Raw genomic sequence first — 16,880 nt, 5'->3', positions numbered from 1 at the left:
GCATTGAAGTTGGGCCTGAACAGAAAACCAACAGGCAAAAATGAACACAGAATGGCTTTCAGAGTTTTGAAGCTATCTAAGCAAATATTTGGTGACGGAAGAGTAGAGGGACATCTCTGGAACCGCGTGGTGGAAACTGGCTCAGATGCCACATGCTCAAGTCTATCCTGAAAACGTCTTTTAGTAAAGGGCCAGTGTGAAATGTTTATATGATTTTCCTTAAAACCTTATTGAAAAAGAGAAAAAGCTTTTTTCCTTGAAATATAGATCTGAAAGAATCCACAATCATTCAAGGTGAGCGGAAGGATATAAAAAAAAATATTAAGGAAAATTAAAATATTGTTGTTATAAAGACTGGAGTTTTTTGTTGTCACATCACTTGGCAAACTGTTTAGCATATAATAAATGCTCAGTAATAGTTTCTCCTAAAATTAATTAATAGAATTTCTACTGAAATTCTATAAATAAATAAAGACATATAGAAGTAAAAAATTGATTACCACTTTAGGTATCGAATATCAACATAAATAAATCAGTCTCTCACGAGGGCAAGAATTATAGATTGAAGGGAAAAAGAGGACCAAAAACCCACAAGCCACATGTGAAAAAAATAATTACCTAAATTTTTAGTAGGTGGAAGAAAAAATAGTATTTCAGTAAATAACGTAGATTATGAAATTCCATTTATCAACATTTTCTGAAAGTCTCAAAGAAGTGCTAGGTAGTAAAACAATGAAAGGCTGAATCTTGTCTATTGAATACACATTCAGGACATTCAGGGTTAATGCAAGCCAACAGCTATTGTTAGAGAAAGATTAATTAGGATAAGTGAGGAAATTTAAAATAAATGCGTAAAATATACAAGGTTTACACATGTTCCTCCGAAATGAGTTATTATGTCTTAGACAACTTACAAGAAAGTTCTCGAGTGAAGCAGTGGACGAAGAATCACTTATTTCACACCATGATGATACATAATCACAGAAATGAGACATCAAGTGCATTTATCAATTATTATCTTCAAAGGTAACATACTAGAAAATGATAGCATTTGTATAGCTTTTCACAGATAAATGAAGTTTGCACTTATAATAAGTATCACTATTTAAAATGACTACATTTGGTAAAACGCAGAGTGGTAATAATGAAACTTTCACTCTCCCTGTTCAGCAGACTTCAAAAGCTGCATTTTATGATTGGTAGTTCACTAGCTCAGCGTTTTCATCAAATCATCATCTTCTGGGAGATAGCGATCTACTCGGTGGCCCATTTACAATCAGTCCCACATGAGAGTCACATGGTTTTAATGCAGAACTGTTCCATTAATGCTCCCTGAATTTTAAATTAAGCCACAAAGTCAGCTGAAGCAACTTCAAGCAATTGAAGCTTTTCCGATACCACCGATTGCTCTGTAGCCCAGACAAGTCAGTTTCTCAGCACGTCAGCTTTTCAGTTGTTAAAATGAGGTTAGTCTTTCTTCATGTCCCTTGAAGAAATGGTGGGAATTATGGGGATGGTTTTAGTAAAGTGGCTTAACTTGTTGAAAATTAAGTACATTTAAACTGATTTATTCATACCGAGGTCAAGCAATGCCCCTGCACTCTGAGACCATCCTTTGTCAATGTGTTTAAATAAAAAAACGACAAATGACGATATTTCTTCTATTCTAGATTAGCTCAGGATACCCATTTTTATGTCAACTGGTTACTTGCTCAACAGTATTACCACCTTTTTGTATGCCTCCTAGATGCACAAGATGTTTGTTACAGAATTAATTTCAAGTTGACCAACTGAGGCAAACATGCCATCAGATTTCCGACCCAAGATCACACCACTTCCTGAAGTTCCTAATCTGAATATCATTATCACCTCAATTATCTGAAGTACCCTAACTAGTAAAACAAAATGTGATTGTAAGCAAGTAACCCTGTCAAGCATTTTTCACGTGAATTTTTGACTGAAATATTCTCTTTAGATTGAAAGATCAGATTACTTTATCGGTTTCATATGGTTAAATTTATACACAAAATAATACAGATGTCTGACCAGTTTTTCCCTGCTTTATAAGGGGACAATTCTAAACTTCTATTAAATGCAGACAAATAAAACTGATTTAAAAATAAAATGAATAGCTGATACCAAATTACTTAAGATGATATTACATGGACTTCATTAAACTCCACATGGTGCTGCTCAATATGGTAGCCACCAACCAGATGTTTCTATAGGGCACCTGAAAAGTAGCCAGTCTGAAATGAGTTGTGTTGTAAGCATAAAATATATACTAGATTTCAAAGAGTTAGTCTTTACATTTTTTTTGCATTTACATAAAAAATGTAAAATTTCTCAATCATTTTATATTGATTCTACATTAAAATAACATTTTGCATATATAGGATTAAATAAAATATATTATTAGTCAATTTCTCTGGTTTATTTTTGCTTTTTAATGTTACCACTAGAAAATTTTAAATTATATATGTGACTCACATTATATTTCTACTAGACAATGCTGGTCTAGCTGTCAAAAAAAAAAAAAAAGAGGGAGAATCCACTGAGCAAATAATCTTTTCTAAAAAGAGGAATCAAATGTTCTCAATCTAGATATAGAATTCAAAAAATGATACACGTACAGGATTTATGACAAATATTATGGATGACAGGTAGACAAACAAGAAATAAGAAACAGTCTCTGCTGATAATTACATTGTATCATGAAATATAATGAGTGTCATATCATATTCACTCTGATTGACGAGAAGAACATCTACATTAGGAAATTATATCAGATAACCAAAAATACTTGTAACAATATAATAACCATATGTTATTCTACCATGCATAACCACAAGCTGGAATATCAACTTTTATAACAATTCACAAAGTGACTATTATTATTGCATTATAAAACTGATATCCAGATTTTATACCTTTTATGCCTCATTTTTATTGGAGACTAATATGCCTTTCAAATTTCATAAATAATATTATTTAGTTGAAAGGGTTATCAAGAATTATTTAATCACGATTTTAATTTTGCTTTTTACATGTTATCCACGAATAATCCATGATGATTTTGTTAACATTGAAAAAAGGCTGCTTTAGTGCACATGGATTATATAAAATTATACACTGAAATTTTTTATACTAAAATATAGATCTATATTTTGGATTAAAGAAAGAACACTTTACCCCAACATTAAAAAATTATCAGACTGCTTATAAAATTACAATATATTCCCCCAACTATTGTACTAATCATATAATTCATTTCCAAGGAATATTTAAAGTTCCCTCTAACAATTTTCCCCTCCCAACATCATCCCCTTTATTGTCAGACAGTCTTGAATTCCTCAGGTTTCTTTTGAACATGCCGTTAATGGTGGTATATTGAAGTGAAATTTAAAAATAAATCAATATTGGATCCACCACCACCACCAATCTTCCTCCCCAAATAGCTGATGATCCAATGACAACATGAGCTTACAAAATCTCAATATCTAAATATTTTCTTTCCTTCTAAATTCATATCTCAAAAGCAAATCATTTTTTATTGAAAAAAATTTCCCAATCTACTGACCCAAATTCTTCACTTTTTTTAACTACGTTTCATAAAGGACCTCTTTCTCTGTCTCTCTCTCTCTCTTTTTTTCTCTCTATCTCTACTCTCTTTCACTTGCTCTTGCTCTCACACTAGCTCTCATTCTCATAATCTAAGACAGCTCTTTTATACATTTCATTGACCCTTTCATTTCATTGTTCATTAGGATTTTTTTTAATCTATGTTACTCATTTTTCTATACCTAACTTCGTGTTACATAAGACTTGCTACCTAGGAATGCTTCATCCGTTTTTGCAGATAATATAAAATGTCAGAGAATAACATACTTATGTTAAAAGTTTTCTTAAATAGCTCCTGCATTCTTCTTAATCACCACATTACCAATTAGCAAAGAACCATAGAGTAAGACTTATGACCAGGTTGAAGGCTTTTATTTAAATGCCAGAATCTACAATTGTAAGGCCCCAGCAAATAGTGTATTAGTTATGAGCCAGCCCTGGGGGTCTAGTGGTTAAGATCTGGCACTCTCACTGCTGCAGCCCAGGTTCATTTCCTGGTCAGGGAACCACACCACCCATCTGTCAGTTGTCATACTGTGGCGGCTGAATGTTGCTGTGATGCTGAAAGCTATGCCACCGGTATTTCAAATACCCATGGTGGACAGGTTTCAGCAGAGCTTGCAGACTAAGACAGACTAGGAAGAAGGACTTGGCCCTCCACTTCTGAAAAAACTGGCCATGAAAACCCTATAAATAGCTCCAGAAGGTGAGAGGATGGTGCAAAAAGACCGGGCAGCGTTCAGCTCTGCTGTACACAGGGTCCCTAGGAGTCAGAATCAACTCGACGGCACTAACAACAAAACAACGAAGTTATGAGTGCACTGTTGGAAGCATACTACCAGGGCCTCCACTATTTATTAGTCGTGTGACCTTATGCGTGTTACTTCTTTGCCTTGGTTTCTTTATCTGTAAAATGATATCAACATAGTACCTATCTCTTCTTGTGAAAATTAAATGAGAAATAACATGAAAAATGCTTAGAGAATACCTGGTACATTGGAAACATGGAAACAAATAAATCATATGCTGGGTAGGAATGCTCAAAACTCCAACATCAAAAGAAAGGATAATTAAATTCCAAGGTAATTCTGATCCCCAAAGCTATTCAAAATTTTTGTGGCTCAGAAGTAGACTAGAGACAATAGTAGAGTCATAAAAACTCACCTTTCAAACAAAACAAGAAAATATCTACAATTTCTGCAAATTTAGGATAAAATGCTCACAGATGCATATGAAATCTGAATTTACATCCTTCATTTCTAAGTGGTCAAATTAAAACCATTTCCCCAATTTCCTAAAATTACTAGGGAAAGGCCACCACTTTTGCCCATTCTCAAGTAAAATTTAAAATAGGGTAAACCATACAGGGCATAAAGTCCTACTTTACTCAGATTGGCATTATTTCTTTTTCTATTTATTCTGAGGAGCAAAACTCACTTTCTCACTAAATAAAGTTTAACGAAGCAATGGAGCATAAGTCCCTTTGGGAAAACATAAGGTTTTCTACTGAGATTTCTCCAGAGTGCACATAGAATTCTTGTAAAGGAAATCTAAATAAATAACTAATTGAATGAGTCATCTGGCAGAAATGTATAGCTCAGTGGTATAACATGGATCATCTCTAAGAGTAAACTTCAAACAGTGTTAGGACGCTTTAGCACAATCATGTTTGGGACATAACTTGAAAATTGAAATCAATTATTTGGTGATAGCTCCATCTCCCTTATCATTCATTGAAAAGGAGAAAATACTAATTAGGCCAAATTCCAGGACACCTAGTGGACCATGTGTGTGAGTGAGTGTACGGGCAAATGTCATCTACATGGTTGTGTGTGGCTCTCCAATTAGGCATCTTCCTACCCATGTAGCAGAAGGGATGAGGGGAGGTGCCCCCTCGGGACAGGCCACGCTTCTCGATCGAACTTATTCCTGTACCAACAGGAGTGCTCAGGTCTCCAGACACTCATCCCTTTGGGCTTGGCTGCTGGCTTATATAAAATGCAGAGAGACTGGCCTTGCTTGATCTTGAGCTTTCACACTCCGCTTCAGCTCCATTCACCAGTGAGCTCTGAGCTCAGTGGAGTGTAGGACATTAGCCAAGTAAAATTGGGTGCCCTTTGCTTTCCCACTTGTCATTCTCCTTTGGCATCTGTATATTCAGTGTCTTCAGGAACCACCTAGAGAGGCAATTATCTAGGGCAAGGTAAGATTTGAACATTTCTGGGTTCCTTAGTTTAACATCATTTAAAAATACTTCAAAGTCAATCAAAACAGTGGAAAAATACTTAAAGAAGAAAGAGAAAAAACAGTATATTCCCTCTCTTTTAGTCTTTACCATCTGCTGTGATATGCAGAGGGAGACCATGATTTTGGAGCTCTCAACTATTTGTACTCGCAATCACCAGACATAATTCCAGAGTTTTGTTTCCTAGTTTGTTTGTGAGGTGTGTGTCTTTTTTTGCTGTGTTGGGGGGTACTTAGGTGTGTTCCCATGAACGATATGGGATAGGAAGGTTATAGGAATCTTTGAGAATATGTGAACAGAAATTTGAGAATCACTACTCTACAGCTATAAAACAAGACATCTTTAAGTTGAACGCAATGAGGAATCATCAGGTCCAAGTTGAAAATGTTTACTATGTTACTGGAAATGAGGAAGATCTCTATTTTATTCTCTAAGTTGAAAAAATTACATTCATTCTTAAAATCTCACGTAAACACCTCAGTAACATTTGGAAAAACAAGACAAAATCTGCAACCTGAAAATTAAAATTAAAAAACGTGGCCATTTCAGTACACTTGCTTGGTAAAGCATAGTAAATTTCAAGAGTAAGAATAAAAGAAAAGACAACGTCTTACCTCCCATCTCGATCCCAGTCATACACCTCTACTTTGATTGTTCTGTCCACGGGGAAAACATACACACAGAGTAAAGTTACTTAGTAAGGTCAAAATAACATATGATTGAGAATTAAAAAATAAGTCGCAGATTTTCGTAGATAAAATATTGTAGGCTTGTAGGTTTCACAAAATAGTTTGAAGTTAATTTTGCTAATTTTATTACTATATTTCAATTTATCTTAAAATAGGTTTCTAAAATTTGTATTGGGTCTTTAAAGAGAGTAGAGAAAGTATATGGGAAAAGCATGTACAGTTTGACGGAGCGCCTCAATAGGGAGGTATGCAGCTATTTCTCTTGAAAACCATTGTGTTAGAGTAGAATTTCTCAAACTCAGCATGGATCAGAATTACACGGAGGGCTTGTTGAAACACAGATTGTTGGACTTCATGCCCAGAGTTCCTGGTTCAGTAGGCCTTGGTTGGGGCCTAAGAATTTGAATTTCCACAAGGTTAACTGGATGATGCTGATGCTGCTAATCAGGAACCACATTATAAGAACCACTTTGTTAGAAAAAGAATGAGTCCAGTTAAGCAAAGTTATGATCTTGTTAAATGAATAAAATGACAGTCAAGTGGTAAGATAAATTTTCAAGTAAATTTAATGACAGATTGGTAATCTATAGTTCCTTCTATGATATTGGTTAACAGAATAAATTCACATTTTTCTAATATATAAGTAACAAGATAAATAAAATAACAAAGAGATTGAGTTTTTACTTTCTATTTATTTATTTTTCTTTTGGGGTGAGTAGGGGTTTTTATATTATAACCTTATAATCAACTTTCATAAGAAAAAGGAAAAAACTTTGATATTAAGAAATCTTCAGGTATTTTGTGGGAATATCTTCAGGGCCTCTTCACCCACCTACTTGTAAAACACCAGAATCTCCCTGTTCCATATCTGTAGAACTTTTATGATTCAGTAACCATGAGAGCAACGATGCCAAATGGCATTTTCAAGAGTATGTTAGGGTTGATAATATATCTGGTCATAGTCTTGTATCTATTATATATTTACTTATTCCATCCACTCTAGAAAGATAACATGAAATGAAAGCCTTGAAGCAATGAAAATTCTGGAATGACTTTGAATAATATGTTAAGATAAACTAATATTCAATATATTTTTAGCACTTTGTACATTTTTTCTTGTAAAATCAGTCAATTTAACCAAATTTTAATTAGCTAAACTACCCCTCTTCCCCAAATCATTGTGGATTAAAAATAAAGTTACTTTTTAAATTCCGAATAAATCATCCATGCTTTTGTAAATACACATTTACACAGGTAAAGAAGCTACCTTAATTAAAAAAAAATTCAACTCAGATTATTGGATACAAAATCTATAGTGAATATTCAAAACTCTCAGAAAAGTTGTCATTTATTTTACCTGTCATAATCGCCATTACATAATGCTCTGACTGAGATCTTGAATGCTTGCCATACAGGATTTAGAGTGTTTTTGACAACTTCCGTTTTATGACAAATTGTAAAACTGTAAAAAAAGAGGTTTTCAGTTATGTTCATGATTCAATTATGAAATATTGTTTTAGTAGTCTTTCTTCTCTTTTTTTGTGTGTGCAGAATAAATTTTGCCAGTCCCTCTATTGCTGCTATATCATTTCATAAAAAGAGATTTGCGGTTTTAAAACTTTAAATATTAGCTCACTTTAATATAAAGCAATGAGATTTTGCAATAAGTTTACCAAAAATGATCTTCTGCAAATTCAATAAATCCTAAAGATGCTTTGTAAATAATCTCTATAAAAATTGTGATGACATACTGATAAAGTGAAAAATATCCATGAGTCACTAAGAATATGAAGGTCATATTCTGAGAAGAATAGTTTTGTTGGAGTGTTGGGAAAAACCTGATTGAAATGAGTTTAAGAAAGAGAAGAGGAACTGAGGCAGCGTGTGTAAATAACATTTTTGAGGAGTTTAGCTGTAAAAAGAAAAAGAGAAATTGGGAGTAGCTTAAAGAGAAAGATTAGTCAAGCAAAATGATTAGTCAAGCGAAAAAAGTTTTGTTACTTTTTAATTTTTTTCAAGATGGAAAAAATGACAGCAAGGTTGTATGCCAAAGGAAAAGATCCAATAAAGAGGAAACAATTTGTGATGTGTGAGAGTAAGGGGAGAAAGGCTGGAGCAATGTCCTTAGGAGATGAAAGTGGATGGGATCCAGGGCATCAATGGAGGAGTTGGCCGTGGGAGCACAGATAGTCAGAAACGCAGGAAGGTTCATGAAGGCAGAGAACACAGGTAAATGTTGTGATGGGATCATGAAGAAGTTTGTCAGTTGCTTCCATTTTCTTATGAAATAGGAAGCATGATCATCAGCAAAGGAGGAAGAGGACAGAAGTACTGGTGTCTGGGAGGGAGGGAAAGTTGAGGGATTAAGGAAAAGGAGTAGGATTCCTGGGGAGCCTTGAGGGCCCATTTAAGATTAACATCATGAATTTATAGTGAGACTACTCAGTAGGTGGTTCTTTCTTTATTTAAACTGTTGGCTCTATATATCTAAAGAACTGCTGGAGGGAAGGAAGATAGCAATTCAAGAATACACAATAAGGGAGGAATCCACAGAGCCTTAAACTTAGTTTTCTGATTCAAATTCCAGTGTTGTTTCCAACAAAACGTTCAATCTCTAGACATCAATCAGGTCCTGGAAATGTTCTTGCCTAATGAAAATTTATGCTGGAGTGCATGAGCTATAAAACATTTAAAATGATCTTGGTTAGAACCATACCTAAACCCAGCCCTCATTAAGACCTTAGTCATGACATGTTCCAAATGCAGGCATCTCTCTAACAATCATGAGCATGAGATTATTACATAATTACCATAGTGACATACTGCACCTAACGCCTACAAGAAAATATTCTCATTTTGAAAAGACTTTGAGTCCATTTTCCTCCTCTCAGGCAAGCAGGGTTTGTTTCTATTAAGAAATCAAATAGACGTAATATAAAGGGATCAAGTATTCATTACAAGACTTATGGCATTAGTGCCATCCCCTTCCTGGAGTATCACCACCCATCTAAAGAAACTCATGTTACTAAGTTGACAGAGCTCAAGAGAACATATCTGTGGTCAAATGTGCTCAGAGCTGACTTGCCTGAAGTGATTTGTGAACCACTGGGAGCAAAAGGCATGAAAAGAAAGACAGAGAAGACTGGAAAAGGACAATCAAGATATTTAAAGTAGAGGGAAGAAAAGTCAAGGGGTAAGGGAGAAGTAGGCAGGGAAAAAATAGAGCGAATCAAATGAGAAAAGGCAAATGTACACAAAAATGGTTATGAAAAATTTATAGGGACAAAATTACATGTATTGTTTTGTTTTAAAAACAGGCATCTGCCTCCTTTCATAACATAATACTGTACATTCTTAAAGATCTACAAAGGGGCTTTCTCTTCTTCTCTTGTACCATATTCTAACATACACCAAGTCTTTGGTATGGTGGTAGATAGAGCTAGCTAGCTAGATAGATGATATCAAGATAGAGAGACACAGAGAGAGAGAGAGAGAGAGAGAGAGAGAGACAGAGACAGAGACAAACCAACGGACCACCTTCCAAACCAACGTGCTCAACAATCTACTGACTTTCTGGCCTCTTTGTTTATGGTTAAATCAAAACTTCTGTTATATTCCTAGTAACACCAGCCATGGTAATTAAATACTTTGACATTTGAAACTTCTCCTCTTAAGAAAATGACTCATCTCTTAGTGAGATACTTATGAACCAGGTAGTCATCTGTCTTCTGTTAATCATTCTCACTTGTAATGCATTAGAGGTGATATAGACCACAAAATCTCACTAGTAATTCCAGCGCTACTGTAACTAGTGACAATTCTAACAGGAGTCTGATGTAGCTCTTTCTAACATTCGGGAGTATTGCTATATAAACATAAGTGCGTATGTAAGTACGTATTATAAGAAAAAAATTTTACTAAATAACCTATATTAAAATACGTTTTAAATGAAGCCATCTACCAAAAAAAAACAGCTATATCAAAGGAAAAGTATTACCTAATTATGAATACTGGTCATGTTACTAAATAAATGTGACAAGAAAATATGAATTTATAATAGTATATTATTAAGGTTTTTTATTAATGTTTCTAGTAGAAATCACGTTTTACTCTTTCTTATAAAATGAGCCGTAAACACACTAGGCAACAGGCAATTTTTGAAATAGCTCCATATACAAATAAATGTTAAAAATCAAACTAAAATCTTGGCAGTTAAAGATAGAGACTTACACATAAAAAGTGAGGAGTAAAAGCATTTTTACTCATTATATATATAAACACATTATATATATACACACACATTAATATATATACTAACAACATATATATAAACATATTAATTTATATTGTGTATATAAACACATTACATATATATAAACACATTAATACATAAGCCTTAATATATATATTTGGATCTAGCTGGTGAATTAGTTTTCTGTGTGTAAACGTAAGTGGAAAGTTTTCTGAAATGAGACTTAACAAATTTTAGCAATTTGTTTCTAAATGATTTGAGATTTTTGGATTAGTTGTACTTTTTCCTTAGTATTTTGATTTCATTTAATGAACAAGTTAATATCATTTTTACAAGCATAATAAATTTTTCTAATATAATTCTCACCAGTAGCATTGAATGTGTTATAGACTGAAATTCTAAAATCATACAACTAATCTTTATAAATAAAGAAAATTAATAAGAATAAAGATATAAAATTCAGGAAACAAGTAGTTTAGACAGGAGGAGGCATAAGAACATTGTGATTCAACAATTTTGAACTATTCTTTAGTTTTTCTCTACCTTTGAAATAAGTGGCAAATAGCATTTTCTTCACTGTCCAATATTTTTCACTTTGGATATGGATAAAATTAGTGTTCAGGTGGAAACGCTACTTTGACATTTTTACCACCAAAATAGAAGGGCAATACGTAAAATCCAATAATATGACACCATAACAAAAATAACCAACAGTTGCCCAGTAGCTGCACCAACAAAAATTGCACAATAAGTAACAGTTTATACTGCCAAGTGTATTCACTTTAAATAGCAAACTTTCTATTTTTACGTAACATTTTATACACTCATTAAGATTAACATGTTGCACAGTTTCATTTGTAAGTGTAGCAGTGGTGACCATTTTTTTTCATTCTATTCCCCTCATTTTTAATCTCCAAATGACATTTTCTTTAGCTAATATTTTATTATGCATAGTTAAGGAAAACAAAAAAGAAACATTATACTATAAGATAATAATAATAATAACAGCTAACATTTAAATTCCTCTTATGTGTTAGGCAAGCTTCTAAATGTTTTTTGTGTAGTAACTCATTTAATACTCTTAACAACCTTGTGAGGTAGCTATGATTATTAGCCCGTTTTACAGATGAGGAAACTGAGTTTCACATGGATTAAAAAACTTGCCAATGGTCCCATAGTATTAAGCAGCAGGATTATGATTTAAATCTAGGCAACAGGACCTTAGCTCATAATTTTAACCACTAAACTTTCCCATGAATACTGACAGCACAATATGAATCACAGAAAAGAATAATAAAATACATTTAATGGTAGAATCATACATATTAAATTATAATTTATAACCATGGATACATTTTCAAACCACACAGAAAAGTCTAATCATGACTGATAAAAACATCTAAATTACTAGAATGTAATGAAAAATTTTATTGAATGTTAGACTTAGATATTATTGGGGGGAAAAAAATACCTGTAGTATAAAAAGCATCCCAGAAATCCCTATCTTTCTCCAAGAAAATGGTTTGAGATCAATTCTATAACAAAATACATTAGTTTCAGCATTTTAGATTTCTGCAAAAATATAATTTCTCCATACTATTAAGGCAATATTATAATTTTAGGAAAAGTAAAGAGGAAATGTTTCTAGGAAGCTGAAAATCATTCATTTTAAATATCAAACAAAACATAAAATGCTTATAAAGTTATACATTATTATTGACATACAAGCATCAAATCAAATTTTAAAATACCAAAATATTTTACTGTTTATCAATTTAATGAGCTTCTCTGAGAAAAAATAATTCAAATATCATCCTTACCAAAGAGCTAAAATGCATAAAAGATAGATCTACCTGCCATCTTCATTACTTCGATAAAATACAAGAAAAGGATCCGATTTTCCAAAGAAGTCCTTCTTGTCCAATTTGTTGGCACAAAATTGCATCAGAACAGCATCCTATAAACAAAATGAATAAAATAGCTCAAAACCTGGGTTATAAATAACTAGACACTGCAGATCACAAGCAAGACTTGACAAGAAAACAAATTTGCCGTTTTAATGCAAATGGCCAGGTATGCGAGAATTCCAGAGAACGTAAAAAGCTAGATGACTTTAGGTATCCAATATTATAATACAAGATCTTCATTCACATCTTTAATTATTCAAGCACACATTTTTGGAACATAAGTGTTTCTTTAATTCCTCAGGAGCTATTTACTAAGCATCTACTATGTATTAGATGTTGAGATGTATTAGATGATTAGGTGAGGCACAAGACAGACCCAGATTGACCACACAGTTTGCAATCTAGAGGGGAAAAAGGTTCCTTCTTAATTATACACAAGTGCACTACAATGTCTCTATAGTTACATCTCAAAATAATTTCTATTATATTGGGCTTCAAGAAAAGTAAAGCACTTTCATTTTCATCTGTAATTTAAACTACATACTTGTATATTAATTATTATGCCAAACCAATTATTTTCATCAATTTATATACTCAAGCACTCACCGTCTACATGGTTTAGCTTAAAGGGAAACAAGTCTTTAAAGTAAACAAAGTGTATTATAAATCAAGGAAGTTAAACATTATTCAATTAGGTAGGATAAGCATTTTTAAAAGGTAGAAAATATACAGTAATTTAAAAATTAAAATCAGTATTTTGGGGGCTGGGCCTATGGCCTAGTGGTTAAGTTCAGCGCTCTCCACTTCGGCAGCCCGGGGTTCAGTTTCTGGGCACAGACCGACACCTCTCGTCAGCAGCTATGCTGTGGTGGCGACCCACATACAAAATAGAGGAAGACTGGCACAGATGTTAGCTTAGGGTGAATCTTCCTCAAGCAAAAAGAGGAAGATTGGCAACAGATGTTAGCTCAGGGCCAATCTTCCTCAGCCAAAAAAAAAAAAAAAAGCAGCATTTTGGGTTTATTTGGTTTTTTAACTGAAAGGAGATGCTAAGCATTTTGGAAAGAAGTGGAGGGTCAAAGTAATTCAGATTAAATCAAGAGGTCACAGTTTTAGATACTATTTACTGACAATGTTAACAATGACTAAAAAGTCACTCTCTTATTCACCACTTCTTTATTTTGTAGAGTCCAGCAATACTACTAAGCAACCACCTAAAATTCTCATTTCCTTTCAGTAATTCCAGAACACTATACAAGAGATAATTATCTCTCTCTTTTTCATTCATTCGTTCATCTACTTACCTACCTAAGATTTCACAAGCAATACTCGGTTAGAATCTGGGAGTAGACAGAGGAACAGGACACATCTCTAGACTTCTGGTTTTCAAAAGCATTAGTAGAGTGTCATTTTACTTTGTTACTTAGCATATAGATGTGATAACTTCTATATGCCAGAGGAACACTCATAATAGAGCAGGAAATGTGCTTCTAGGCAGGCATAGTAACAACACATGTTTTAAAGAAAATTAAAAGAACAGAGGCAAGGACAATATGGATATCACTATCACCTCCAACCTCTCAACCATGATCACTTTTCAAATTTGAGGTTTACAGATCAAAAATTTCTATACTATCCTTAAAAAAGCAGGGAGAGAATTATGCTGATGATCCAACTACAAAATCAAGGCAAAATGGAGAAGGAAGGATTGGTTTTGTTTTTCTGCTTTGTTTTGAACGCCCTTTCACCTTCACATATACTCAAATGCCCTTGGGAGAGAGTGGTTTTCTAAGAACATGAGACAAGGACACTGTTCTTGCCATAGAAAAAAAATTGCTCCTTTAAGACATTCTCCCAAAGCACCTGAACCAAAACACAAACTACCAAAAAACATTCTGATATACTTAAAATGCATAATAGATTACTGAAATGTGTATATTAAACTTATTGTGAATAAAACTTCAAAGAGATTAAATATTATTAAATATGCATTTTCAGTCTGAAGACTGGTAAACATTATACCAAATTGCAATTTTTCAAATTATATCTCCTAAGGCTTGCAAAACGAAGAACTGATTCAAAATAAAGATTTCTTTCAGTGCACCAAATTATATAAACTTGTGAAAAAAAATTTTTTTTTTTTGCAATTACAGGTTAATAACTTAGCAGGGATTCCATCTGTATAAAGCACAAAAGAAATCTAACTTTTGGGGAAAAAACAAGTATTTCCTTACTTTTAGAAATATACAAGCTTCATTGCAAAGTGGTATTTTTGTTGGTTTTTTTGTTGTTGCTGAGGAAGTTTAGCCCTGAGCTAACATCTGTCGCCAATCTTCCTCGTTTTTTGCTTGAGGAAGATTAGCCCTGAGCTAACATCTGTGCCAGTCTTCCTCTACTTTATACGTGGGTCACTGCCACAGCATGGCTTGACGAGTAGTGTATGTCCGTGCCCAGGATCTGAACCCACAAACCTGGGCCACCGAAGTAGAACGCATTGAGCTTAACCATTACGCCACAGGGCCAGCCCCTGCAAAGTATTTTTTTTGTAAATCTTTTATGCTTAATACCATCTGAAAGAATCTTAAGACTTTTCTTCAATACTCCACGACAATGTAACAAACTTCTTATTGAAGAAACCCATTTGAATGTATCCCAGACACTTCTAACAAGTTCAAATGAAAGTTGCTTCTCCTGCAATTTTCCCAGCTCAATTAGTGGCTTGTCATCCACTCAAAGTACTCAAGGAAGCTGTCCTTGACTCCTCCCTTTTCCTGACCCTTTTCTAATCCATCACCAAGTTGTATGTACCATTCTATCTCTAAAACATTTCTCAAATCTCCACTCCAGCCACACTGGCATCATCTTAGTCCAAGCCAACCTCTGTTCTCACCTGGACATGCACAGTGGCATTTATTCCTTTCTCCCTCTTTCACTCTTGGATTATCCTATCCATTCTCCATCCAGCAGACAGAGTAATGTTCTTAAAACATGAAAGAAATAGCACTGTTCATAATGCGTCAAGGCTTTCCCTTGCTTTTAGGATAAACACAGAATCATTAACATGGTCTAAAAAGCCCAACACTAAACAGGCTCTGAGCAGACTTTCCCACCTTCATCGGTCCTCAATCATCTCCCACTCCCAGCCCCTTGCCGTCACACACCAGACACACTCCTTTCTTTGCCTAGGACCTTACACAAGCTATACGTTCTGCTGGAATTCTTAGCCTTTGGCTGGCAAACCGTTCCTTAGGGATAAGCTTAAATGTCATTTTCTCAAAGAGACCTGCAATGACCCCCTCCCCAATATAAATTAGATTCTCCATTGTACTCTCTCATATTTGATCACTTAGTATTTATCATGACATATTTATTTACCTGCATCTGATTAATGTCCGTCTTTCCCACAAACTACATGCTCATTAAAGACAAGGACCAGGGTTGTTTGTTATTGTTGTTGTTTCTCACCATTGTACTCTAACCATCCATTCTAGGGACTAGCACATTGTTCATTTTATGAATATTGTTCAATCAATCAATCAGAATGAAAAATACTATTTGTGGATATTTTCAAGCTACTTTTAAAATATTGAGTGAAGAAATATTCCTAATATGACTTCAAAATTACATTAATTCTTACTCTGGCATTTGAGTAGATATATTACAAAAGTTGCATTTGAAATAAACTATGTAATACTAGGTTGAGATAATCAGGATTACCACACTAAAAATAAACATTTGTATAAATTTATAATGTACACATCTTTCAAATGCTGCCTCTTTTTTATTCTGCAGGGTAACCATGTGGGGAGGTATTAAGATGTTTAGCACTTTACAAATGCAGAAATTAAAGCTCCAAGAACATAACTTCACTCAGCTGAATACTGAAAGAGACAAAACTGAAATTTAGGTGTCCTGATTCCAAAGCTTACGGTCAAGTTAATAACTAACGATGTGTTTTTTGTTTTCTGTTTTTTTTTGGTGAGGAGATCAGTCCTGTGCTAACATCTGCCAATCCTCCTCTTTTTGCTGAGGAAGACTGGCCCTGGGCTAACATCCGTGCCCATCCTCCTCCCCTTTATATGGGACGCTGCCACAGCATGGCTTGACAAGCGGTGCGTCGGTGCGTGCCCAGGATCCGAACTGGTGAACCCCAGGCCACCGCAGCG

General features: G+C 34.1%; 1 protein-coding gene across 1 annotated transcript in view; it reads right to left on the bottom strand.

The window, feature by feature from the left end:
* The window catches only part of CPNE8 (copine 8), a 205,010-nt gene that overhangs the window by 85,647 nt on the left and 102,483 nt on the right, over positions 1-16,880 (bottom strand). Inside the window, exons 8-10 of the mRNA XM_058558514.1 lie at positions 12,661-12,764; positions 7,913-8,017; positions 6,481-6,522 (exon numbers count right to left, since the gene is read on the bottom strand). Coding sequence (XP_058414497.1) covers positions 6,481-6,522; positions 7,913-8,017; positions 12,661-12,764 — 251 coding nt within the window. The remainder of the gene's footprint in view (positions 1-6,480; positions 6,523-7,912; positions 8,018-12,660; positions 12,765-16,880) is intronic.

This window comes from Diceros bicornis, chromosome 17 (genome assembly GCF_020826845.1).
Source record: "Diceros bicornis minor isolate mBicDic1 chromosome 17, mDicBic1.mat.cur, whole genome shotgun sequence".
Classification (NCBI taxonomy): domain Eukaryota; kingdom Metazoa; phylum Chordata; class Mammalia; order Perissodactyla; family Rhinocerotidae; genus Diceros; species Diceros bicornis.
Note: the sequence above shows the minus strand (reverse complement) of the source record. Positions and strands in the feature narration are given on the sequence as shown.